We start from the raw sequence: 27,766 nt of genomic DNA on the forward strand, positions 1-27,766 counted from the left end.
ACTGGGAGGTAGCCCAGGCAGAAATCCAAAGATGACGACCCTTGAGGTCCTGCTTTTCAGCTTCCTACATAACTCCCTATATTCCTTCTTCAAGACCTCATCCGTTTTCCTGCCTATGTCATTAGCACCAATATGTACTATGACTTCTGGCTGCTCACCCTCCCCTTTTAACATGTTGTGGACCTGATCTGAGATGTCCCTAACTCTGACACCTGGGAGGCAATATACCATCTAGGTATCTTTTTCATATCCACAGAATCTCCTGTCTGCTCCTCTAACTACTGGATCTCCTATTATCACAGCACTCCCCTTCTCCCTCATTCCCTTCTGAACTGCAGAACCAGAGGACCTGGTGTCTGTAGTTTTCCCTGGTAGGTCACCACCCCTCCACAAGAATAATATCCAAAGTGGTATACCTGTAATTGAAGGGAATGGTCACAGAGATACTCTGCACTGTCTCTTCTCATTCCCTCTCCTGACAGTCACCCAGCTACCTGCCTGTTGCAACTTAGGGGTGACTATCTCCCTGTACAGCTTATCTATCTCTTCCTCCTTCCCCCGTATGAGCCATGGATCATCCATCTGTAGCTCCAGTTCCTTAACATAGTCTGTAAGAAGCAGCAGCTGAATGCATTTCACACAGATGTGGTTATCGGAAAGACTGGAGAATTCCTACATCTGACACAAAGAACACTAAACCTGAACCCATTTTCACTGCACTAGCTACACTCTAGTAGACAAAGAAAGAAAGATAAATTCAAAACAATTATGTAATTAATCGTTTTGTTTCACACTGAGATGCAGATTGTGTTCTGTCTGAATCATAATTTTGAGTATACTTTTACATTGGCATTTATCACGGAGGTAATCTATGTAATTTTTGTTGTAATACCATATATGTAAAACAAATAACAATGAAAATCGATTCTGATATTTACAATGAGTGTAATACATCAGCAGTTTTGTCTTCATAAATCATATTTGAATAATCAATTTGGTGCTATTTGAAAGAAAAATCCTGCCTTTTCTCAGTAAATGCAATGCATAATACCAGAACAAGTTTTAAATATGCTTATGAAAAAGGACTATATATTTCACAGTAACCTTTTATTTCTTTCATCATTTTCAAAGGGGTTTTTGATATTTTAGATTTTAGATTAGATTTAGATTATGAGGACACTCAGTCCTCATTTATTATCATTTAGAAATTCATTCATTAAAAAATGATACAATGTTCCTCCAGAATGATATCACAAGAAACATATGACAAACCAAGACTAAAACTAACAAAACCACATAATTAAAACATATAGTTACAACAGTGCAAAGCAATACCATAATTTAATAAAGAGCAGACTATGGGCACGGTAAAAAAAAGTCTCAAAGTCCCGATAGCCTCATCACCTCACGCAGACGGTAGAAGGGAGAAACTCTCCCTGTCATGAACCTCCAAGCGCCGCAAACTTGCCGATGCAGCACCATTGGAAGCAACCAACTGCAGCGGACTCTGAGTCCATCTGAAAACTTCGAGCCTCCAACCAGCCCTTCGATATTGAGCACTGAGTGCCATCCTCTGCCGAGCGCTTCAACCCGGCCGCCGAGCAACAAGCAAAGCCGAGGACTTGGGGCCTTCCCCTCCGGAGATTTTGGACCACACAGTAGCAGCAGCAGCAAAGCAGGCATTTCAGAAGTTTCACCAGATATTCCTCCGTGCTCTCACGTCCCTCTCCATCAAATCAGGATTGGGCACAACACCCTACTTGACAAATAACAGACATCACCACCGGTGTGGCCGCTGTGAGCTGCGTCGTGTCGCCATCTTCTCCTCTCCTTGATGACTGAACTGCCAGTGTCAATGTTTGGTCTTGATGTTCCTGCTGAGTTATAACTTTTAGTTGAAGCTACAACTTGGAATTGAACATAGAGTATGTATTTGAAAACCATTGGCCCTATTATGCTAGTTCTACCAGCACTTTCTCCTGGAATGTTTTTCAAAATTACATGAACAAAAAAGTGAATTTTTTTCAAAATTACATAAAGCTGGGAGATATATAAGAATGAAATCGAGTCATTGAGGCCTTTTGTTTATTCTGTATGTTTAAAGCTGAGAGATCATTACTCCAATGCTGCCAAATCTAGTGAATTCTTTCTTGTTTCTTTAAAGTCCAACAAGACTTTCTTCAAATGCTTGTCAAACACATTGCCAACCACAGTTCTTCCATGGGCAATGGGAATTAACTTTCCAAAGTCATTAATCATGGCACCAAAGGCTATTCTGTATCATCTGGTGATCACCTATGTACTTGATCATTCAACATTACAATTTACATGACAGGAAAGGGAGTCCACTCTCTCAGTGTTCAGCTAGTAATGATCACTTAAGTTGAAGCCTACTATTCTGGAGGCTTCACGCTACTATGCAGCATCCTGGTTTGATAAGTCTGTTTCATCCATCAATGCAATGAAATGAAAGTCCACTAAAGGTTCATTACTCAACTTCCGAAGTTACATACACTTGCCAAGCACCAACAACTACAATTTCTTTCCTCCCAGAGATGCTGCTCAACCCGCTGAATTCCTCCAACAGATTGTCTGTACCTCCAAGACAATGTCTGAATACACGAAGTTGCAATCTTTCCCAGCTTTCTCCCTTTCCTACCTTACAATGGTTATAAATATAACGGTTGCATAACAAACAATGATCAGTCCAATTCATCTTCTGTATATGGGGAATAATATACCTTAATTTCTTTGAAGTCACTTTAAGGCACACAAGCCAGAAGTGTTCTTTTGCTCAGTACAGTTGAGTATAGAAAGTAAAAGTGCTAATGCATGTAAAAATCAATGAGCTAGAAAGCTAGTCAATGATTTGTGAATGTAAATTCAATAGTAAAAGTCTTGAACCTGCTCACTTGAAGTTGCAGACTTGTCCTTTCCAACTGCACTCAATTATAGTTCTATCTTGCAAAGGAATTAAATCACTGACCCTGTGTCAGTTTACTCCTGGTGCAGGATCTATGAGCCCATTGACCTCAAAGGAAATTGGTGAGAAAAGGTTAAGATAAGATATTAGCCAAGTGGATGAATTTCTATACAAGAAAGTTCCTTAGACTAAAAAGATGGATAACAAATTTCATTCAATTAATCTCACATTCTTAATGCTGAATTGATATGAAAATGACTACTTTCAAGCTCAGAGAAGAATTAATTGCTGGTTTATTTAATGGAGAAAGAAGAATTGATTTCAAAATCCTCAGAAAACCAGATACATTGGTGGAAATTTTAGTTTTTACACGTCACTGCTTATTTACATCTTAACAAGATCATTTCTATGGAAAATGATAGTGGGGATTTGTAGTTGAATATGGCACCTGTAGCCAACCAGTCCATTACAATACACTTTGCAACTCGAGTAAAGTTGAATAATTGCCCTTTCTGTGCTTCTCTGTTGATATCTTATAGTGACATCCATCCACATTTTAAGAATGAAATATACTCACTATTTATATCTGTCCTTTTAAAGATATCGGCTGGTGGGTACAAGAAATTACATGAATTGTGAACTATCTGGCTGGACTGGTCTTGTCCCATATTGTGAAGGTAATGAAAAGATAAATATTAAATATGTCACCACTAATTTGTAATGGATTATTACTGTGAGATAAAACACTGAATAAAATATAGCAATCTCAAAACACAGAGCATGAAAATTCAGTCCTTTATGGAGTGGAATGTGACTAACATAATTCCTTTGTGAAATTACACCACTCCAGAAATGTGGGTATTTTCAGTAGTACATTCCTTAAGAATGGATGCATAACTTCCATGTCATTTATAAACATTCAGGTCTACCTTTCCATGTAGACTAACAATCAGTTTGCATTTTCAGATTCCTCTTTGGATCTTGATGAGCAACGGAAAAGGAAACAGTCCACACTCTTGCGATATTTTGCATTTGATCTGAAAATAATAGTACCATTACATGTGTTTTACAGTAAGGACCTGTCCGCCTGTGAATAACCCTGAAAATGGAAGGATTGCAGAGCCTAGCTTTTTGGACAATGCTCATGATTATCCTTTTGGCTCCTTCCTGAGATTTGAGTGCAATTCTCCTAATATGGAAATTCATGGGGCTAGGCAAATTTATTGTTTAGAAAATGGAACATGGAGTAATCCAGTACCCAAATGCAAAGGTAAGATTCAGTGTTCACCTCTTGACTAAATTTCACAAAAGCTTCTTATTTGACATTCACGAAAAGGAACCAAACCTCAGAAATGTAAGCAAGATGAACTTATACTGCTATTCAAGCTTGCTCTACCATTCCATGAGATCATAAATGATCTTCTATCATGCCCACTTTTCCTTTCTACACATCTTGATTCTTAACAGAGTAAAACATTTTGATGATGCGCTGCCACCTGAAACTGGAATCTCATTTATCTAAGTCCTAAATGCTGATCTTTTCATCCTCAACCTCTCAATAATCTAGCAAGAGAAAACAAGCTTGAATCATCTCCCCAAAAAATCCATTCATAATAATGTATTCATATTTTTCCAAACCCCAGCAAGAGTAGATGAAATTTTCCTTACAAAAAATCCTTCATCCCAGAAATCAATCTATCCAATCAAAACTGCAACACATCCAAATCTTCCATAAATGTAGAAACCAAAGTTAGTGTTGGACGCTGATGAATCAGTGTGAGCCTTCCTGTAGAAAAAAATCAAATTTAGTACAGATCAGTTTTCAAATCATGATCTGTCCACATCAGCATATTACTGGCCATTTCTTATGGGAAAATATCAGAAATCCTGCTTGGAAATATTTCTCTCCACACTCATCATTCACGTTTAAGACTTCCACACAAGCACAGAAGTTCCAGATTTACTGGCCACATCAAAGTGCAGTAAGAATTTACAAGGCTGATTCTAGAGATGTCAAGTATGAAGAGAAATTGATTAGACTAACCCTTTATTTTCTACAATTTTGAGAAATGAAGGGATATCTCCTTGAAGATTTAAGATTTTTTACTGGACTTGACAGGCTATGTAAACGGAGAGATTCCCCTGGCTGAGGAAACTAAAACCACAGTCTCAGAATAAGGGAATGTCAGTTTGCACTGAGATGAGGAGGAATCTCTCTGCTTAGAAGATGGAAAATCCTTGGAATTTTCTATCTTAGAAGACTGTGAAGGTTCAGTTGTTGTGTTCATTCAAAACCAAGATCAATAGATTTCTCCATTATATAGAAAAACAAAAGATCTAACATTTAGAATTGGGATGAATTTGAACAAATGTTGACAATGGTAGATTTGTAAAAGCGAAGTTAAGACTGAGGTAGATTATCAGCAAATGCGGGTAGTTTGCCACTAGCAAGAAGTTCTCTGTGATTCTATTTTCTTCCTGTACACACAGAGTTGAGGACCTTAAACATTTCCATGCTTAAATTATTCCCTCTCATGCAGCAGCAAATCTTGGTAACTTATCCAACAATTTTCATATAGAGATAGCCCAATCAATGAAATGCAATTTCTCTTTCCCAGATATATCATAATGCCTATTAAACATAAAATTGGCATTTCATGGAAGTTTCCAAATCATTTGGCAGCAGACATTTGTTTGTTGTAACAAAATAAAGTTTTAACTGGGTTAGGAAGGATAAGGTCAAATTTTCTTAATTGCTTGGAAAAGTTTTGTACAAGGAAATTGTAACTCAACGTGAAGACATAATAGAACCATAATATTATTCATTCCAAACAAGAGAGACAATGTTTTAACAATACCACCTTTGCTATTTAAACTACACGCATTTTGACCTTCTCTGTTGAATAATCTTATGAAGTATTCTTGTTCAAAGTGCAATCATTCTGAAAAGTCACGTGGATCTGCTCAGTATACTTTTCATACATATCAAAATCCAATTCACACCAGATTTTCGTAACCAGGTCAGTGCAAGAACAAGTGAGCAATGGCAAAACTTTGTCAGCTTAATACATTTAATAGTCTAGACATATGATGGGTTGTATGAAGAACAGAATTGTATTTCAATTTAAAAATCTATATGCATACTGTACGTGTTGCCCCATTATAGGAAGGCTGTCAAGGCTTTGGAGAGGGTGCAGAGCTTTACCAGGATGTTGTGTGCTATAACAAGATGTTGGACAAACTTGGGTTGTTTTCTGTGGAGGCTGTGGGGATATCTGATAGAGGTTTATAAGATTATGAGAGGCATGAGTAGAATAGACAGGGAGTATCTTTTTCCCAGGGTTGAAATGTCTAATACGTGAGGGTACGCATTTAAGGTGAGGGGGGTAATTTTAAAGGAGATGTGTAGGGCAAGTTTTTTTACACAGAGAGTATTGGATGCCTGGAATGCATTGCCTGGGGCAGAGGAAGAGGCAGAAACATTAGGGACTGTTAAGAGTCATTTAGATAGGCAGGTGAATGAGAGGAAAGTGGAAGGATATGGACCTTAGACATGAGGAAATCTGCAGATGCTGGAAATTCAAGCAACACACACAAAAAATGCCGGTGAGCGCAGCAGGCCAGGAAACATCTATAGGAAGAGGTACAGTCGACGTTTCGGGCTGGGACTCTTCGTCAGGACGAATGGTCCCGGCCCGAAACGTCGACTGTACCTCTTCTCATAGATGCTGTCTGGCCTGCTGCGTTCACCAGCATTTTTTGGATATGGTCCTTAAGTAGGCAGAAGAGATTTGCTTAGTTGGTCATTTGGTCACCAATTTATTTGTTTTGGCACAATATTGTGGGCCGAAGCACCTGTTCTTGTGCTGTACTGTATGTGCTATGTGCTCTGTGCTAAGGTTAGTATTTATGGTAGAACTATTTGGGGTTGAAATGGGACTTTGCTTTGTGCATTGGAAATGTGAAAGCACAGACCTGAAGGAGTAATATCCTGCAGCTGATCTTCAGCAAGGTTAGAAGCACAATGAAACGTAAAAGTTGCTGCTCTATTTCATACAATACCTGCCTGAACAACCTTTGGCTATCATGGATATGTAAATAAGGAACCTAAATTTTCAGGACTCTTACAGAAATTGGATCCTTGTCCCACTAGGTCCCTTCCCCCTCCCAGCTGCCCATACCACCTCCCCTATTTGGTTCAATGATCCATTTTCTTTTTTTCATCAGATTCTATCATCCATAGCGCTTTGTTACCACCACACATCACCTCTCAACCTTTGTTGCTACTTCCAACAACAGAGCTGTTCCCTCCTCCATCTGTCCATAACCCTTCCTCACCTGGATCAATCTATCACTTGCCAGCTCTGCTGCACCCCTTCCCCTCATCTCATCTCATCTCCCCCTACTCTTTCAGTTCAACTGAAGGATCTTGGCCAAACATGTCAACTGTCCACTTTTTCTCCACAGATGCTGCCTGAACTGCTGTGTTTGTCCAGTTGAGCTTTTATTTTAGGTTGGACTTGGAGGCTGACTTCAGTCTCAATTTTTCAACAGTATCTTTGGCTTTTACAGCAGTTGCCAAGAAGAATGATTGTTTTTATGACTATAACACACTTTCTGTGAGGGCGATGGTACTGTGGTGAATCTACAACTCTTTCTAAGAGTAACTGCTAGCTTGCATTTGACCCTTTTCCATCACAGTGTTTTATATTTCATACTTCCTCTCTGCACTGTATTCCCTTCAGTCCATCAAGTCCATGACAGTGCTCAGGCAGATCTCATTCTCATTTCCCTTACACATGCTCATTAATACCAGCCTTGTTTCACTTCTACTCATCTATAAAATGGTCATTTGTAGTGGCCAATTAACCTAACAACCATCACCTGTTTAGAAGCATGGAAAACAGTAGCAGGCCATTCAGCCCAACTGGCCTGCTGCACCATACAACATAATTAGGTTGATTATCTACTTGAGCTTCCTGTTCTTGCTTTCTTCTGTATTCATTGATCTATTTAGCATTAAGAAATATATCAATAGTTCAATTTAATATCAGAGAATGTATACAATATACAACCTGAAATTCTTACTCTCCACGGACATCCTCAAAACAGAAGAAAAAAAACCCCGAAGAATGAATGACAGAAAAAAGATGTAAGAACTCCAAAGCCCCCTGTCCTCCCCACCACATACAAGCAGCAGCAAGCAGCATCAACTGCCCCCCCACCCCGTTATTCCAGCATAAAGCATCAGCATTTCCACCACCCAGCCTCCATGGTTCTACAGTCATCAAAAACTAATTATTCACTCCAAGATTTCAACATCCCACAGGCTTTCTCTCTCTCACTAACAAGGGAGAGGCAGATATCGTTCCTTCCACAGCAACAGAGGAGACAACAGTCGCTGTTTTGTTGTTAGTCAGTCTGAAGCGTTGCTTTTTATTTCAAGTTCTCCAACTCGAGAATCAGCAAGTCAATTACTGCGTGCAGAGCCCTCTGACAGCCACTCTCGCTGTCTTCTATGTTACCGCTCCCGCTACATTTCAGTTTATGACTCCAGTGAGGATTCGTATCCACAGAGCTGCATGGGCCCCGAAGTCGCCTGACATCAGGCCGAACCTGGACATATTGAAAAGTGGCCGATTGGCGAGCTCCAAGCACAGGAATACGCTGTCGTGCAGAACCGCTGTTTTTGAGTGTGACCGTAGATCAAAGATCCCGATAAGATCCCGACCACCCTGAAAAGGAAAATAGAGACATTAGAACAGGAAGAATTTAACTGCATCGCTGATGAGCTGGGAGAAGTTGGCCATTGGCATCATCTTTAGCTCTGCCCTCACATGATATCTACCTGATCCTTAAAGATACATGATGAATTGTTGAGCACTAAACTCTGTCAAAGATCTCCACAGGTTTACCATCCTCTAGGTGAAAAAAATTCTCCTGACCTCAGTTCTAAATAGCTTTTGTCATATCCTGAGGCATGAACCTAGGATATGGACTCTCAAGCTGTAAGGTACTTTCTCCCTGTCTTTCTTGTCCTGTCAGAATTTGACAAGTTTATGTTAGATTCTTCCAATTCTTCTACCATCTAAAGAACACAGGCCTGACTAACTCACTCTCTCTCATTGTCAGTCCTGCCATCCCAGGAGTCAGCGTAACAAATCTGTGTTCTACCATCCCACCCAATCCCCAAGGAATGAGCATTCTTCCACGGAGCAGGAGCTTGTGTGAAGAGAGGTGGAAGGGGGGATTTGGGGTATCAATGTTTCTATCATTCATTCAATTGGGTCTCTTGTTTCATGGATATCTGTGAAGAGTATGAATTTCAGGTTGTATACCGCATACATTCTCTGATATTGAATGAACGTTTGAGACTTTGAAAAACTATACAGATGGGTCTCACCAATGCCCTCTGCAGCTGTAGCAAGGCAGTCTTGTAGCTACACTCAAATTCTCTGAAAATGTAGGCAAGCATACTGTACTGCCTGTCTACATTCTCAGTCCTGATGGAAGGTCTCAAGCTAAAACACCAACTATCCTTTTGCCCTCCCCAGATACTTCCTAACCATTGGGTTCCTTTTCTTGCTTCAGATTCCACTATCTGCATTCTCTGGGAAATCTCTTGATTTCTTAACTAGTTGCTGCACCTCAACATGTGGTCACAGTTGTTGGAATGCAAAGACACCAAGAGATCATCATATCTGCCATTTCCCCTGTGTTATTACCTTTCAGATCATTTGCCTTTCTCTTCTGAGAGTGACAACTCCGTACTTGTTCACATTTAACTGCATCTGCCCACTATTTCAACTTTTCTAAATCACATTCAAGATAACTTGCACTCTCCTCACATCTCAACCTTTCCTCAACACCACATCACCTGCAGAACTGGGAGATCATGCACTTAGTTCCATCATCCAAAGTATTAACATCTATTGTGAGTAGCATAGCATCAGTGTTTGGCACTTGCAAATTGACCCATTTTTCTTGTCAATCAGTTAATTGTCAATGAATTCAATTTAATGCATCAATTCATGTGTTTTAGTAACTTCTTTTGGGAAAACGTGTCAAATGCTTTTTGAAAATCCAAACACACCACATCTTCTTGCTTTACCTTATCCATTTCGCTAATTCCATCCTTAAAATAACACAACAGATTGATTAATTCCAGAAATCCATGGTGATTTTGTCCAATTCAATTAAAATCTTTCTAATTGTTCTTTTAATTGTGTGTGTTTTTTTAACAGATTGTAGTATTTTCCACTATTTGCAGAGCCACTTGATTTTGAAATCTGGAACAAAGGATATAAGGTTCTTAGGATATGCAACTTCCATTAATTATTTAACACAATTTCTTTGGTTATAATTATTAGCTTCATTTTCTCCCTGCCACTAAATCCTTTGTTCCGTGACATACTGTACCTGGGAGAGTACTTACCTTCTAGGTGAAGACAGAACTAAAGTACATGTTTAACTGTTCTGCCATTTCCTTACTTTCCCTGTTTCTTATTGTTTGAGACCAATAGGTCTTTTTGCTGACTTTGTGAGGAAATTCGCAAACTTTACTTTGCCCTTTCCTCCTGCCATTGCCTCACTTTTTCACTAACAACTCTCCATCCCATTGTGTTCCATGCAAAAATGAAACCCAAATTGTGGGCAAGTGAACATTGGAATAATGAGAAATGCTCATCCAAAAAAACAAGAGTAAAGATTAAATCAGTCTTGCACCTCACAGTTGGTCACGTGTTTTCCGGTTTGTCACTGAATATGCCAAAAAACAGTATGTGATCAAATTTTAGTTCTTTGCCTTTTTTGTGGATAGATTGATCAGAGATTGTTATAATGTAACAAAGGGGATACTCCTCCCCCTTCCCTTCCTTCCACGGCCTTCTGTCCTCTCCTATCAGATTCCCCCTTCTACAGATCTTTATCTCTTTCACCAATCAACCTCCTAGTTCTTTACTTCACCCCTCATGTTCCCTCCTCCCAGTTGCACCTATCACCTACTACCTTGTTTTTCTACTTCCCCTCTCCCCATCTTCTTACTCTGACCCCATCTTTTTTCTCCAGTTCTGATGAATGGTCTTGGCCTGAAACGTTGACAGTTTACTCTTTTCCATAGATACTGACTGGCTGGCTGAGTTCCTCCAGCATGTTATGTGTGTTGTTATAATGTAAACCTTTTTCAACTTTACACGATTCATATTGTTATTGCAAATCCATTAAATTTTCGGAATCGAAGAGTATGATATGATTAAAATTGATACATTAATCACTGACATGTCCATTCCCTCCTTTAACATACAATATAGTTATTACTTTGGTTATAGTATTTTCAAGAAATTGCAATGAAAGCCAGTACAAAATATTTTTAATACTTTTGAATTTTTAGAATTAAAATGTAAGAGACCAGATATACCCAATGCAAATGTGAAGACTGAGAATGAGGAATTTAGATATCTCGAAAACTTATCGTACACCTGCAATCGTAATTTTAAGCCTTCTGGTCTTCGATCAACCACATGTACCGAGTCCGGATGGAGTCCACCACCGTTATGTACACGTAAGTAGATTAGTTTATATAATTGTGTGTTTATTTTGATTAATTTATTCGTCAGAAGACATCATTTCTTGGACTATAGACTATAAGGCACTTGGCCCTGAATTGTACAAAGGTTGAAAGAAAATGTAATTTTTATTCTGCACCTGGATACAGTACTGATCATAGTCCTTCACCATCCTGTCCTCAGTCCCACAGAGCCTTATGATGCAAATTAAACAAAGTGGTATCCTTACATTTAATGCCAATATTGCCTTAACAAAGACAGCAAGTTATGGCCTTTAGCAGAAATTGCTTAACTTCTGTTTTCAGTTGTTCCAATAGTGAAATAGACCATGTAGAAGGTAATCACGAGGAATTCTGCAGATGCTGGAAATTCAAGCAAAACACATCAAAGTTGCTGGTGAACGCAGCAGGACAGGCAGCATCTCTAGGAAGAGGTACAGTCGACATTTCAGGCCGAGACCCTTCGTCAGGACTAACTGAAGGAAGAGCTAGTAAGAGATTTGAATGGGGGAGGGGGAGATCCAAAATGATAGGAGAAGACAGGAGGGGGAGGGATGGAGCCAAGGGCTGGACAGGTGATTGGCAAAAGGGATATGAGAGGATCATGGGACAGGAGGCCCAGAGAGAAGGAAAAGGGGGAGGGGGGGAAACCCAGAGGATGGGCAAGGGGTATAGTCAGAGGGACGGAGGGAGAAAAAGGAGAGTGAGAGAAAGAATGTGTGTATATAAATAAATAACAGATGGGGTACGAGGGGGAGGTGGGGCATTAGCAGAAGTTAGAGAAGTCAATGTTTATGCCATCAGACGGAATATAAGGTGTTGTTCCTCCAACCTGAGTGTGGCTTCATTCTGACATGTCTATCCACAGCCTCCTCTACTGTAACCTTGTCCATTTGCCCCCCCCATCCCTCCCCACTGATCTCCCTCCTGGCACTTATCCTCGTAAGCAGAACAAGTGCTAAATATGCCCTTACACTTCCTCCCTTACCACCATTCCGGGCCCCAGACAGTCCTTCCAGGTGAGGCGACACTTCACCTGTGAGTCAGCTGGGGTGATGTACCGCGTCCGGTGCTCCCGATGTGGCCTTCTATATATTGGCGAGACCTGACGCAGACTGGGAGATCGTTTTGCTGAACACCTACGCTCTGTCCGCCAGAGAAAGCAGGATCTCCCAGTGGCCACACATTTTAATTCCACATCCCATTCCCATTCTGACATGTCTATCCACGGCCTCCTCTACTGTAAAGATGAAGCCACACTCAGGTTGGAGGAACAACACCTTATATTCCATCTGGGTAGCCTCCCACCTGATGGCATGAACGTTGACTTCTCTAACTTCTGCAAATGCCCCACCTCCCCCTCATACCCCATCCGTTATTTATTTATATACATACATTCTTTCTCTCACTCTCCTTTTTCTCCCTCTGTCCCTTTGACTATACCCCTTGCCCATCCTCCGGGTTCCCCCCCCCCGCCTTTTCCTTCTCCCTGGGCCTCCTGTCCCATGATCCTCTCATATCCCTTTTGCCAATCACCTGTCCAGCTCTTGGCTCCATCCCTCCCCCTCCTGTCTTCTCCTATCATTTTTGATCTCCCTCTCCCCCTCCCACTTTCAATTCTCTTACTAGCTCTTCCTTCAGTTGGTCCTGATGAAGGGTCTTGGCCTGAAACATCCACTGTACCTCTTCCTAGAGATGCTGCTGGCCTGCTGCGTTCACCAGCAACTTTGATGTGTGTTGCATGTAGAAGGTAATTTTTTCTTGGGATCTGGTTCTTAGACTATAATTGAATTGCAACACAGACTGGGTGGCAAAATAATTATAGGTAGGTCAGAGAAGAGTATGGCTTTGCTTGTCTCTCTTATCTATCTGAACCATCCATAGACACCACCTGCTAACATACACTTGGTTTGCTAGTGGCAAGTGGCAAATGACACCACTGCTGACGTGGGTAACACCAAGAGCTGGGGCCAAAACATTCCCTGTCAATGTCATGGCAGAGAGCCCAATATTGGAGTACTTCCATCACTTCCATGGATCTGAGTGATACATAGAGTTATAGAACACTACAGCGCTGATAAAAGCCCTTCAGCCCATCTAGTCCATGCCAAACTATTAATCTGTCCAGTCCCTTCGAACTGCACACAAACCATAGTCCTCCATACCCCTTCCTTCTGTGTACCTATCCAAATTTCTCTTAAATGTTGAAATTGAACCTGCACTCACCACTTCCACTGGCAACTCATTCCACACTCTCTTCACCCTCTGAGTGAAGAAGTTCCTCCTCATGTTCTCCTTAACCATTTCACCTTTCATCTGTAAAGCATGACCTCCATTTGTAGTCTCACCAAGCCTCAGTGGAAAAAGCCTGCTGCCATTTACCTATCTATATCCCTCAGAAACTTGTACACCTCTATCAAATCTCCCCTCATTCTCCTATACTCCAGGGAGTAAAGTCCAAGCCTATTCAACCTTCCCTTTAACTCAGGTCCTCAAGTCTTGGCAACATCCTTGTAAATTTTCTCTGCACACTTTCAATCTTACTGACATCTTTCCTGTAGGCACTGAAAGCAGTTTCTGGTCCTTTGTTGATGTCTGATGAACCCAGTGTCCAGACCTATCCTTCTCCATAACTACCTTGAAACTAAAGCCATTATGATCACTTGATGCAAAGTGTCCCCTTCACAAACTTCTATCACCTGCCTTGTCTCATTCCCTTATAGGAGGTCTAGTATTGCACTCTCTCTAGTTGGGATCTCTGTGTATTGATTAAGGAAACATTCCTGAACACATTTGACAAACTCTATCCCATCCAGCCCTTTTACAGAATGGGAATTCCAGTCAATATACAGAAAGTTAAAATCACCTACTATCACAACCTTGTTTCTGGCAACAGTCTGCGATCTCTCTACAAATTTGCTCCCCTACATCTCTCTGACTGTTGGATGGTCTTTAATATAATCCCATTAATATGGTCATACTTTCTTATTCCTCAGTTACCCCCATATAGCCTCAGTAGACAAGTAGTCGAGCCTGTTGTGACTGAGCACCGCTGTGTCATTTTCCCTGTCTGGTAATGTCACACTTCCCCTTTAGTATCTTTCGCTCTATCATGTCTAAAACAATGGATCTCAGGAATATTGAGGTCCAGTTCTGACCCTCTTGCAACCATTTCCCATGAATATTTACAATGTCCACTTGCTGATCCATGCCCTAAGCTCATTCTCTGTACTTCTTGCATTGAAATATACACAATTCAGAAAATTAGCCCCACCATGCTTAACCTTTTGATTCCTAACTTTGCATGGAGGCTTAACGACATCTTTCCTCACAACCACTCCACTATCTGCTCTAGTGCTCTGGTTCCCATATTTTATCATTCAGTGTATTTTCTCTGTGTATGACTCATGACGTATGCGCCTAGTACAACCTGTTTAATTTTAAATGTTTACAGTTGTTTTCTTCATAAAAGCTTCCTGGGAAGTAAAATCTAAATTTATCAGTGAAAATTCCTGGTAGGCATCAGTTGGGCAAGGGGGGGAATAAGAACCAAATCAAATCCTTTGACTCTAGTTAGCCAATATCAGAATATTACCGTAGCTATTTGACTGAATCACTGCAATTATTGTCACATCATTAAATAAACTGCTGACTTCAATTAGAATTTAAATCTAGACCAGTGTAAAAAAGATTGCTGATTTCCTTGCATTCATTTTGCACAAAGTTTTAGTTCCACCCGCTGTGTTCCATCACAATATCTTCTAAATAATAGCAGTGGTAACTGAAAGTTATTGTAGTCAATTATTTTATGTATTGGTCCCATTGATATAATGAACATCCATCCGAGCAATTTTCATTGCCTTTAATCAAAATGATCAAAAGAAATGCAAATGTTCAGATACTACTGCCAGTTTCCAGTTCAAAGCCTAACATTCTTGTATTTCAGCAATAATATGTTCAAGACCACCAATAGAAAATGGTTATTTTGAAACCACCAAGTGGATATTTTCCCATAAAGAAACGGTGGAATTTGTTTGTAACAGAAATTATAAACCTCTAGTATCAAATGAAGTTCGGTGTGAAGAGCAAGGGTTGACACCAAGTCCAAGCTGTGTAGGTAATTAACTTTTAACTTTTATTTATTAATACATCACTAATTAGTCAAAATGAACACAGGTCATGTGGCTTGCCCACATTCCATAAAATACATTACATTATTACATCAATTTATCAAGATGTGTATTTCATCAGGTTAACTTAAAAATAAGTATCTTCCACAGTATGCAATGATATATTATGCTAAAATATTTGGTGTAATATGCTGAAGAAGGTTACTTTAATGTAAAGGTGGTTAAAAACAGACTCTTTTGAGCATTGTCCACCCTGTACCATTTACATCAATTGACATCTATTTATCTTGGCTTTGGATTTATCCAAGTGACAAGATAATTGATGATTTTCATATTCTGTAAGAATGCTTTAATCTGTTATCTGAAAATAATTCTCAAGATTTGAATAAATTTGCACAAAGATATGCACAAGAGAAAACTGTTGTGCTTGTTGGAGGTCAATCAAGACCTAAGACCTGCCCCCGGACATTACTGTAAAACAGTCTCATTGGGCCATCAATCTTCAGCCAATATGTCAATGGCTTTCATTACAACATTATGTCAGAAGTGAGAATGCCCATTGATGTTTGCACTGCTTTCCTAGATTGCTGTATTAAATTTGGTTGTATTTGTAATTATGTACAAATGGAAGTGCTGAATAGATGACCCAACTTAGCTTGCTCCTGAGATTTCATCAATATAGTCTTCTGCTATCTTGAGTTATTCACTTGGGCACTTCCCAAGTCCTTGGCCTTTACCATAAGAAAGAACAAGGACTGCAGGTGCATATCAGCACCACCATGTGCAGGTTCTCCTACATTTTTAATGCATTGGAAATAAACCTTCATTTATTGTGCATTCTTCTGTCTAAATCCCGAACTCCCTCCACAAAAGGATTACTGAAGTATCTTCCCCAGAAGACCACTACAGTTTGAGAACCCAGCTCAACTACCATCTTCTCACTGGCAATAAAGACTGACTTTGCTAAAGATGGCTTGATTTCAAACTTGAATAAATGTCAAAATAATTAGGTAGGCACCAATCTAATGAATTGGTTGAAAGATTAGACCATAAGACCATAAGACAAAGGAGCAGGAGTCAGCCATTTGGCCCATCGAGTCTGCTCCGCCATTTTATCATGAGCTGATCCATTCTCCCATTTAGTCCCACTCCCCTGCCTTCTCACCATAACCTTTGATGCCCTGGCTACTCAGATACCTATTAATCTCTGCCTTAAATACACCCAATGACTTGGCCTCCACTGCCACCTGTGGCAACTAATTCCATAGATTCACCACCCTCTGGCTAAAAACATTTCTTCACATTTCTGTTCTGAATGGGCACTCTTTAGTCCTTAAGTCATGCCCTCTCGTACTAGACTCCCCCATCATGGAAAACAATTTTGCCACATCTGCTCTGTCCATGCCTTTCAACATTCGAAATGTTTCTGTGAGGTCCCCCCTCATTCTTCTAAACTCCAAGGAATACAGTCCAAGAGCGGACAAACATTCCTCATACGTTAACCCACTCATTCCCAGAATCATTCTAGTGAATCTTCTCTGTACCCTCTCCAATGTCAGCACATCCTTTCTCAAATAAGGAGACCAAAACTGCCCACAGTACTCCAAGTGAGGTCTCACCAGCGCCTTATAGAGCCTCAACATCACATCCCTGCTCCTATACTCTATTCCTCTAGAAATGAATGCCAACATTGCATTCATCTTCTTCACCACTGACTCAACTAGATTAGATTGCATAATTGGAATCACTATCCAAACAATATGTCACAGTATCTGCAAGTTTAAAGTGAGTAGCATTTAATTTATTTGCATCTCAAAATAAAAATTACAGAATATCGTTCATGATGTTATTGCACAAAGCCTTGAGAATTGTAACACTTTGTGCATGGAGCAATCAGAAGGTTTGTACAGAAGAACCACATATAATTAAAAGGCTATCCATCCATATCTGGCACTAAAAAATATCATCTACCAGAAAGGACTTGCTTGATCATAGTGCATTTTAATAGCACGGACGACCACTGTTTCTTTGCCAAATAAACTACCCAAATCTTTTTATGTGGTGTGATGAAGGACTCACTTCTGTTCTGCACAACTACATGCCTTCTTTTTTGATCTATCCATTTGTCTTAGACAAAGACTTCTTTGTTCCTCCTCAATATTCGATGTCCTCTCTTGTATTCCTTTATCTGATTGCACCATCTCAAATGTATTAGTAACTTCCATTCGCCACTTTTCTGCCTAATTGAGTAAACCATCAATATTTTCTCACAACCTAATGCAATTCTGCTCACTTTCAAGCATGGCATATTTTCTTGCATCATCTGCAAATTGTTTTCTCATTCTCCTTAAAACATCAACATATATTTAAAAAAGGAATGGAACTCCGTTGTCAACAACTTTCCACTCACAAAACATTTGCTCCTTGCTACGGATCATTTTTGGATCTAATTTGTCACTTTCCTTAGATCCTATAGGGTTTCATATTTTAACGATCTTCAATGTAGCCATTTCTCAAAAGCCTTGGTAAAAATCCATTTGCACTACTTCGAAATCATTACTCTCACCTACACAACTTGTGAACTCCTCAAAGGGTATATGAACCACTTCTCCTTAATAAGTCCATGCATGATATGTATTTCCTTAAATGAATCATACAGTGCTTGAGAATTAACTGTAACCATTTGCACCAGTGAAATGAAACTGATCTGTGATCGATTCCTTTTTATTTTTGTACACCAGCATGCGTGTCTCGCATCACTGCTGCAGCCTGCGATGATCGAAAATCTATAATCAGTGCCTATATAATTTTGTCCATTTCATATGGATTTATTCACATTCAGATATCATAAATAACGTAATAATTTGTCTTTCCATGGGCACATTGCAGGACTTCCAGGCTCACTATCGGATTCTCCAACTTCCAATAATTCACTTCCTCTATCTGTACCAAAATGGCCATTTCATCATATCAGCTGACCTGTAAAATCAGCTCAGATTTCTTCCCCTCTGTATTTGACACTCTGAACTGCTATTTGCATAAACCAAGACAGATACTTGTCACCCTCCAACTGCCCCATTTACAACTCATTCTCATTGCTATCCTGGCCCTGACAAGTCACAGATTGGTCCCTCCCTGTATCTGTCATTCCTCCCTACCCAACCTCATCTCTGCAGTGTAAACTTTTTTTTTCCTCCTAGTCCCAGTTCTTATGACCTGAAATGTTATACCTGTTTCCCTTTTCACAGGTGCAAAGTGTTTTCAGCATTTTATAATTTTGGTTCAGATTTACAGACCAACAGATTTTTACATTTTCAGTTTGTCAAGTATCATTTTTTATCCCATACACTGCTTCATCGCTGTTCAACATAACTAGTACATCGATATAATTCCCCGTTCTGTGCAGAAGGGTACAAAATGTGCAATGAGAATCTTGCGTACATCCAATGCCTTCACATGCATGTCCCTTATAAATTTTCAAGTGCTCCATCACTGACAGTCATGACGAGACCAAGAGCTCTTGAAATCCTTTCCAACTCTTCTCTTCACTTCTTAAGATTATTTTTGTCACTGTGATCTGATCAAAATTTTCCCATTATCTTCTTGTTTGACTTGGTGTCAAATAGTGATAGTGAATTTTGGAATGTTTTATTCAATTAAAGACCCTTTATCAACAAAACATGATGAAAGATTCTGGAAGTTAGTACATGAATGATTTTCTTTAATTGAAATTATATTTTTAATGGTGAACATAAATTAACATTGGAAATTGTATCTCATCTCTCTCTCTCTCTCTCTCTCTCTCTCTCTCTCTCTCTCTCTCTCTCTCTCTCAGTACCAAAACTCAGCCTGTGTTTTGGACATACACTTCCACCATTGTCAAGTACTATGTGGATGGTCTGCAGTGCAGGTCACTGAATGAGCAATGATACATGTCCTTAAGCTTATACTAATCCAGCCAATTTTGCTTGTTGTGCTTTTGATATTTCTCTATTGTTTAAATCTATCCTTCTTATTTTTACTGCCTTCCCTTCAGATCCATTCCAAACCAAACTTCGTTTAATTTTCCACCTTTCTTTAAGATGGGCAGCCTGTTTGAAGGCATAAATGTCACAACCTTGGGTCATTAATCATGTTTTCTGAGGGTTCATGTTTTTTTTTAACAGTTTCATTGTTTTTATTTCTTGATTAGAGTATCAATAATTGTTTTGCCTCACATTGTGGCTGTTGTAATGGTTTCTGATTTTGCCATGACCTTGCAGGTGTTAAATTTAATAGGTTCGGTTTTTGTTTGACTAATGTTTTGTCTTTGTATAATTTGCATTTAGGTGGAGGCTTGTTGGCCTGGCATTGGGCCTTCATTAACTTGTACTCTTGTTTGACTTTTTGAGTTTATTGTTTTGTCTGATTTTTGCGGGTTAGTTAGTAGGGCATGAATTTTTTTCGTGCACTGAGATTTAAAGAGGCAACGGTCTCCCCTCAGTGCTCAGCCAATATTGACTCCAGTTTGGAGTTTTTCTGATCGAGGTTTTCTGTTCTCTGTGTCCTTGCTTTACTTGTTTAATTAAACTCTGAGTTTAATTCAGTTATTCTGAGTCTCTGTGTTTTCCTGCGCCTAAATCCAGGCATGAACCCTAACACTTAAGTGCCGGCAATTTGCTGATTCCACTTGGTGAGTTCCTGTCATTATTAAAATTCCCTTTCACATATATTTAGAAGACTGGTTACCTAATACAAAACCTGTGTCCATGGAGAGCCATAGTTTCCTTCAACTTCTTCCTAAACACTGTTGGCACTTTTTGTGTCATATCCCATTCTAGCATTCTCCCTCACCTCAAAGAAAGTAAAAGGCAGAGCAAGAAGAAAATAGCAAATAGAAAACAGAGATGTAGAACGAGATGGTTGAAAAAAACAAACTCATACTCATTACACACCATGAGCAAATGGCCATATGTTTCATTTCAACTTACTAAATAAAATCTCCCAGGAAAGAATGGTAATTACAGCATTATCAAATGATGCTTATGAATGGGTTTGTTTGTTTCTGTTTTTATTTTATTCTGTATTCTAGACATATGGAATTTCTGGAGCATTTATAGGAGAAGTTTGAAGATATTCTTAAGCATAATCTCATTCAGAGAATAGAAGTTGTGTTTTTGACAATGGGAGGATCATTCAATTATTAGACTTGTTTTGGTTGCAATGCCATGAACAATTTCAACAATAACATTTGATAATGTCATATGACTGTCCTCAGAAATCAGATGCTACATAGAAATAGATGCAGCTATTTACCCGAATTCATGGGCAAAACGAGTTGGAGACTGGATACGATATAGCTGCCGTGTTGATAGATCGTCACACAATTCTAGATGCACAGAACATGGATGGGAACCCCCTCTTAAATGCACTGGTATGTGTCCTTTTTTTTCATTGGTCCATGAGAAATGATAAAATAAAATAAATGATTTTTAAATCTGGTATAAACAAATATTTGATATTTCACTGAATAAAATCTTAATCAGTCTGCTTACATAAAACTGTTGGAGTCCTTCAAAGGAGGGAGTAATTAGCACATTGTCAATTAAAAGGAGATGTATATCTTAAGTTATCCCTAATCATATACATACATGGGAAATAAAAATATCTACAGAATCTTATTTTTTAATTTCTAGTTATGGAGTCATAGACAAGTTCAGCACAGAAATAAGCCCTTCAGCTCACCTAGTCCAGACTGAACTATTGAAACTGCCTAGTCCCATCGACCTGCACCAGGACCCTAGGTCTCCTTACTCCTATCATCCATGTACCTATCCAAACTTGTCTTAAACAGTGCAATTGAACTTTCATGCACAACTTGCACTGGCAACTTGTTACACACTCTCATGACCCTGAGTGAAGAAGTTTCAAATAGTTCCATTTCAATTTAATATCAGAGAGTGTATACAGTAGACAGTATACCCCGAAGAATGAGTAACAGAAACATCAGAACCCCAAAGCCACCCTCGGCCCTCCACGCATAAGCAGCAGCAGAAGTATCGACCGTACCCCTCTTACCTTCCCCTCGTATTCCCCTTAAACTTATCACCTTTCACCCTTAACCCATGACCTCTAGTTGTAGTCACACCCACCCTCAGTGGAAAAAGTCTGCTTGTCTTTCCTCAGCCATACCTCTCATAATTGCGTATACCTCTATCAAATCTCTCCTCAATCTACTATGCTCCAAGGAATAAACTCCAAACCTATTCAATTGTTCCTTATAACCCAGGTCCTCCAGTCCCAGCAACCACCATTCTCTGGCTCCTCCCACGAAGTCAATGTTTAATCCAATTTCCCTACATCATCTTAAATACTGAGCGACAGAACCTTCTTGACCAACCTCCCGTGTGAGAATTTGTCAGATACCTTATTAAAGTCTATATAGACAATATCCACTGCTTTGCCTTCATCAACCTTTCTGGTAACTTCCTCAAAAAACTCTACAAGATTGGTTAGACATGATCCAACACACACAAAGTTATGCAGACTATTCCTAATCAGTCCATCTCTATCCAAATTCTTGAATATTGGGTCCCTTAGAATATTTTCCAATAACTTTACCATCACTGGTCTAAATTTCCTGGTTTATTTTTAGAGCCTTTTTTAAACAACGTAACAACATTAGCTATCCTCCGACCCTCCAGTACCTCAACTGTCAATAATGATGATTTAAATATCTTTGCTAGGGCCCCTGCAATGTCTTCACTAGCCTCCCACAGAGTCTGAGGGAACATCTTGTGTGGATTTATCCACCCTAATTTGCCACAAGACAACAAATACCTCTTCCTCTATAACACATTTGACAAACTCTATTCCATATAGTCCTTTTACAGTACAGGAGTCCCAGTCAATATGTTGGAATTTCAAATAACCTACTGTATGTTTCATGCAACAGTCTGCAATCTCTCTACAGACATGTTCCTCGAAATCCTGTGGACTGTTGGGTGGTCAATAACATAACCCCATTAACGTGGTCGTATCTTTCTTATTGCTCAGTTCCACCCATGAAGACTTACTAGACAACCTCTCAGTCTGACTGACTGACATGTCAGACTGAGCACTGAGTCACTTTCCCTGACTAGTAATGCCACCCCTCTGCCCTTTAATCCCTCCTGCCCTGTTGCGCCTAAAACAATGGAACCCCGGAATATTAAGCTGCCAGTCCTGCCCCTCCTGGAACCAAGTCTCACAAATAGCTACTAATTCAATGGGTTGATCCATACCCTGAGCTCATCTGCCTTTCCTACAATATGTCTTGTATTGAAATATATGCAGCTCAGGACATTAGTCCCACCATGCCCAACCTTTTGATCCCTGACTTTGTATGAGGCCTTAACAACATCTGTCTCCACAATCTCTCCACTATCTGTTCTGATACTTTGGTTCCCATCCCCCCTACAACTCTAGTCTAACCCACCCTCTTCCCGCGCCCCCCCCCCATGTCATCACCAGCAAACCTTCCTGCTAGGATATTAGTTTCCTTCCAGTTCAGGTGCAAGCCGTCTCTTCTGAACAGGTCGCACCTTCCCTGGAAGAGAACCCAATGATTCAAAAAACTGATGCCCTCTCTCCTACACGTATTCATGTGCCACATGTTAAACTGTATAATCTTCCTATTTCTGGCCTCACTACCACGTGGCATGAGGAGCAATCTTGAGATCAGAACCCTGGAGGTCCCGCCCTTTAACTTTGAACTCACGTTGCAGAACGTCATCTCTCTTCCTATCCACATCATTTGTATTTACATGGACTGGCATTTGCTTTTAAAAATTATTCCCAAATTCTATAATAGCTGTGAGTTTCATAATGCAGCACTTAAGGAAATGCAATTGGAAATATTCACGAACACAGCATTCAACAATTTTTAGGCACTCTCCGAGAGTTTCAATGTCCATGGCTAATGAGACTGAACTTTGTGCAAGAAATATGCTCACTCTAGCCCTTTCTTGGTTTGAACCATAACTATTACTCATTCACAGAAATGATAATGGCATATAATGATGTGAAAACTCAAAATGAGAATTATTAAAGGGGTCTGGTAAATCTCTCCTGCTGCCTTAGGCAGCGTGCTGTGTCAGTGGAATAGTGACATTTATGAAACATAAACTGGATAGCAGATTGTCGATAAGTAGGTCGTAGATGTTAGCACTGTCAAGCAGAAGTTCCATAGCTTTTCTGATGACCAAATACAGACTGATTGGCTGGGAATTATCTGGGCTGAATTTGTCTGCTTTTTGAGATGAGAACGCCTGAAAAATTTGTCACGTCTATTGAACTAGAACAACTTGGCTAAATGTACATGTAGTTCTTCAATTTTAGGGTGAGTTGTCGTCTGTTATGGGTGTAGCTTGATGCTTCTGAACTCTCACCTACTTTTTGATATCACTTGGATTGGAGACTACCTTTGGCACTATCTGCAGAAATTTGAAATGGATCAGCCATTCGGAATTCCTGGATGAATGGGAACGGGATGATTGATCCTTTGTTTCGGCACTTGCATGCTGGGTCTCGCTTCATTGAAGAAAGGAATATACAGTACTAGGAACCTCCTTCTCCTGTTGACTATTATTTATCACCATTCGTGAGAAGATGTTCTGCAGACCTTTGATCTGGTCATTTGGTTGTGAGATTACATGGCTCTGTCAATGTTCTCCTGTTTCTAGAGTTTAGTCTACAGTTCTTTACCATGATGGATTCACAAGGCTGGTATCTCATCTTTAGTTCTGCATAGTGCTGCTTTCAGCAGGCCTTTCTGCACTCCTAGGTTGATTTCCTGGCTGGATAACAATGATAGTGTGGGACATAGCAGTAATAGATTGTGTTAATGTATTTCTCTGTAGTGGCTGATGGTCCACAGTGTTTCGTGGATCTCCAGTTTAAGATAGCAAATCCATTCTAAGTCTACGCCCTCTAGCACTTCTGTTATGCCACAACACAATGGAAGGTGTCCTCGGAGTGAAGATGGGACCTTATCTCCACAAGTACTGCACAACTTGTCATTTTTACCAAAGCTCTCATGGACAACTGCACCTTCCCCAGATAGATAGTTAAAGAACAAGTCAACTGTTTTAACCCTTGGTGTTGGTGGACACACAGCCTAGTGCAGACACACTCAGGAAGCTATGTCCTTCAGCATTTGGCTAAGTTAGACTGGTGTTCCTGCCTAGTCACTCTTGGTGATGGATATTAAACATCCCATCCTTGGTACCATCTGAATCCTTGCACGTTCAGTGCTCCTTCCAGTGTTGCTCAGCCAAGAGAAGTACTGATTCATCAGCAGATGGAGGAGGAGGTTTGCTTGATCATATCTAACCCAGTGGCACAAGATGTCATGGAGCCACCATCAACACTAATGACTGAAAGGGTGCTCTCTCATACCTGTACACCACAGACAATTATAAAGCATGGCACTGTGACGGAATCATTGACTGTCCATTTTGCTCCATAGATTATTCTTAGAGTCCTAAAGTCTTAGAACACTACAGAACAGTAATAGGCATTGTGGCCCATCTAGTCCATGTCCAACTATTATTCTGCCTAGTCACATTGACCTGCACCTGGACCATAGCTTCCCCCCCCCCCCCAATACCTCTCCTATCTATGTACCTGTCCAAATTTATCTTAGGTGTTGAAATCAAACCCGCATCCACCACTTCTGCTGGCAGCCCACTCCACATGCTCACCAGCCTCTGAGCGAAGAAGTTCCTCCTCATGTTCCCCTTAAACATTTCACCTTTCACCAGTCACTCGTGACCTGTAGTTCTAGCCTCACACAACCTCAGCGGAACAAGCCAGGTTGCACTTACCCTATCTATATCCCTCATAATTTTGTATACCTCTATCAAATCTCTTCTCATTCTCCTATGCTCAGGGGAATAAAATCCTAACCTATTCAACATTTCCCTATAACTTATGCCCTCAAGTCCTAACAATATCTTATAAATTTTCTCTGCACTCTTCCAATCCTATTGATATCTTTTCCGTAGGTAGGTGACCAAAACTGCACACGTTACTCCAAATTAGCTCTCATCAACGTCTTATTCTTGGCATGCTGAATTGGTACTATCAGCTCGTTTTCTGCTCCCAATTGCAGCAGCCGCAGTCTCCTGTGACTCCATGATATTGAGATGATTCCATAGAAACACAGAACATTATGACACAGTACTGGCCCTTTGGTCCACACATTGTGCTAACTTTTTATCCTACCCTAAGATCAATCTAACCCTTCCCTCCTACATAGTCTTCCATGTTTTTTTTATCATCCATGTGCTTATCTAAGAGTTTCTTAAATGTCCATGTACCCATCACGCCCTGTCTATAAAAAACATACCTCTGACATCCCTCCTATACTTTCCTCCAATCGCCTTAAGTTTATTCCCCTTTGTATTGGCCATTACCAGCCTAGGGGGGAAAGAGTCTCTGGCTAACCACTTGATCTATACCTCTTGTCATCTTGTACACATCCATCAAGTCACTTCTGATAATCTTTCACACATAAAGGAAAAGCCCTACCCTGCTCAGCCAATGGTCATAAGACATGCTGTCTAATCCAGGCAACATCCTCATAAGTGTGAAGTCTTATACTGGAAGTTCCAAGTATAAGTCTGATTGAACAAAGATATATGCAATTTGCTGAGGGCTAGATCAGTGGCATTTAGGTCTGGCGATCAAGGAAGAGACAAGAAGTCCAGGTATGACCTCCAGAAAGTCATTTCACATGCGAAGTTGCAATTCTAGACAAAATATGAAACACAGAAAACTGCTCAACAGCTGTGCCAGGGCTTGAATGCCATTTGAAAATTCAAAGTACATTTATTATCAAAGTATGCATGCAGAATACAACTCTGAAAGTCGTCTTCCTCACAGACAATCTCAAAACAAAGAAAAACCATGGAACCCACTGAAAGAGAAAAAAACATCAACCCACTAACTCCCCCCCCCCACATGCAAAAAGAACTGAACACACAAACGGCAACAAAAGGAGAGCGAAAACACAGAATATAAAACACAATGTTAAAAGGCATGTTCAGTTCAGCGCAGTGTTCATTATCTGCACTGATAATCACTCCCTAATTCAAAATCACCCAAAGTAGCCACAAAAATAGGAGCGATCTGTAAAAATAGAAACACATCATACATGAATTAGAGTCCACAATCCACAAACCATGCTCCAGCATCAACCTCCAACAGTATCGAGGAGAGAGAGACCACTTGAATGCAAGGACATTCCCTCGGGAGCAGCAAGAGGGAGAAAGAGAACGTCACACACAGACACCATCCTCCTACAGCAGCGAGCGAGAGGCTGACAGATGCTGCTGAACATTTGCTCACCCTTCGCACCCACTTCCATGATTTCAATCTTCCTTGGAGCTTTAATCGGTGAGAGACAGAGTTGAACATGGGCTCGTCCCCACCTCTTGGCTTTCCGGCCTCCAAGCTGCATGCTTTGATCACAACCTCATGGAACCCTCTCGGAGACAGCAAGGCACCAGATCACCCGACTGGCTGGAAAACACGCCACCAGAATGTAGATAACAGGCTCCAACATTAGCAGAGCCACAGCTGAGTTAGAAAGAAGAGGTAAAGGAAGCCTCCTGCAAAGCAAAACCAAGCAACATATGTGACAACAAGATTTCACTCCCAGATGGGCTCAACGCCTTTTATGCTTGCTTTGACCAACAAAACATGGTCACACCTTCAATAACTCACTCAGCCCTCAATGACACTGTGATTTCAGTCTGTGAGGCCAATCTGAAAGAATCCCTCAGGAGTGTGAACCCAGACTACGTACTTGATCGAGTACTGAAGTCCTACGCTAATCAACTGGCTGGAGTGTTTTCAATTCGACATCTTATTTTGGCAGTTTTTAAAACAGGCTTCAATCATGCCCAAGAAGAGCGTGGAAACCTGTCTCAATGGCTATCAACCAGCAGCATTTACATCCACTGTGATGAAGTGCCTTGAGAGGTTGGTCATGATTTATGTCAGATCCAGCCTGAGGAGTGACTTCAATCCTTTCCAACTTGCCCACCATCAGAACAGGTCAACATAAGATGTTATTTTGTTTGATCTTCACTCAGCTCTGAAACATCTGGCCAATGAAGGTGTACA

The 27,766-nt window shown here is 40.3% G+C and overlaps 1 protein-coding gene across 1 annotated transcript in view; it reads left to right on the forward strand.

Annotated features, from left to right (window-relative positions):
• Positions 1–27,766, forward strand: part of LOC134354709 (complement factor H-like) — an 86,176-nt gene that overhangs the window by 19,236 nt on the left and 39,174 nt on the right. Inside the window, exons 4-8 of the mRNA XM_063063857.1 lie at positions 3,524–3,600; positions 3,996–4,193; positions 11,313–11,483; positions 15,433–15,603; positions 20,874–21,029. Coding sequence (XP_062919927.1) covers positions 3,524–3,600; positions 3,996–4,193; positions 11,313–11,483; positions 15,433–15,603; positions 20,874–21,029 — 773 coding nt within the window. The remainder of the gene's footprint in view (positions 1–3,523; positions 3,601–3,995; positions 4,194–11,312; positions 11,484–15,432; positions 15,604–20,873; positions 21,030–27,766) is intronic.

Source organism: Mobula hypostoma, chromosome 12, assembly GCF_963921235.1.
Source record: "Mobula hypostoma chromosome 12, sMobHyp1.1, whole genome shotgun sequence".
In the NCBI taxonomy this organism is placed as follows: Eukaryota; Metazoa; Chordata; class Chondrichthyes; order Myliobatiformes; family Myliobatidae; genus Mobula; species Mobula hypostoma.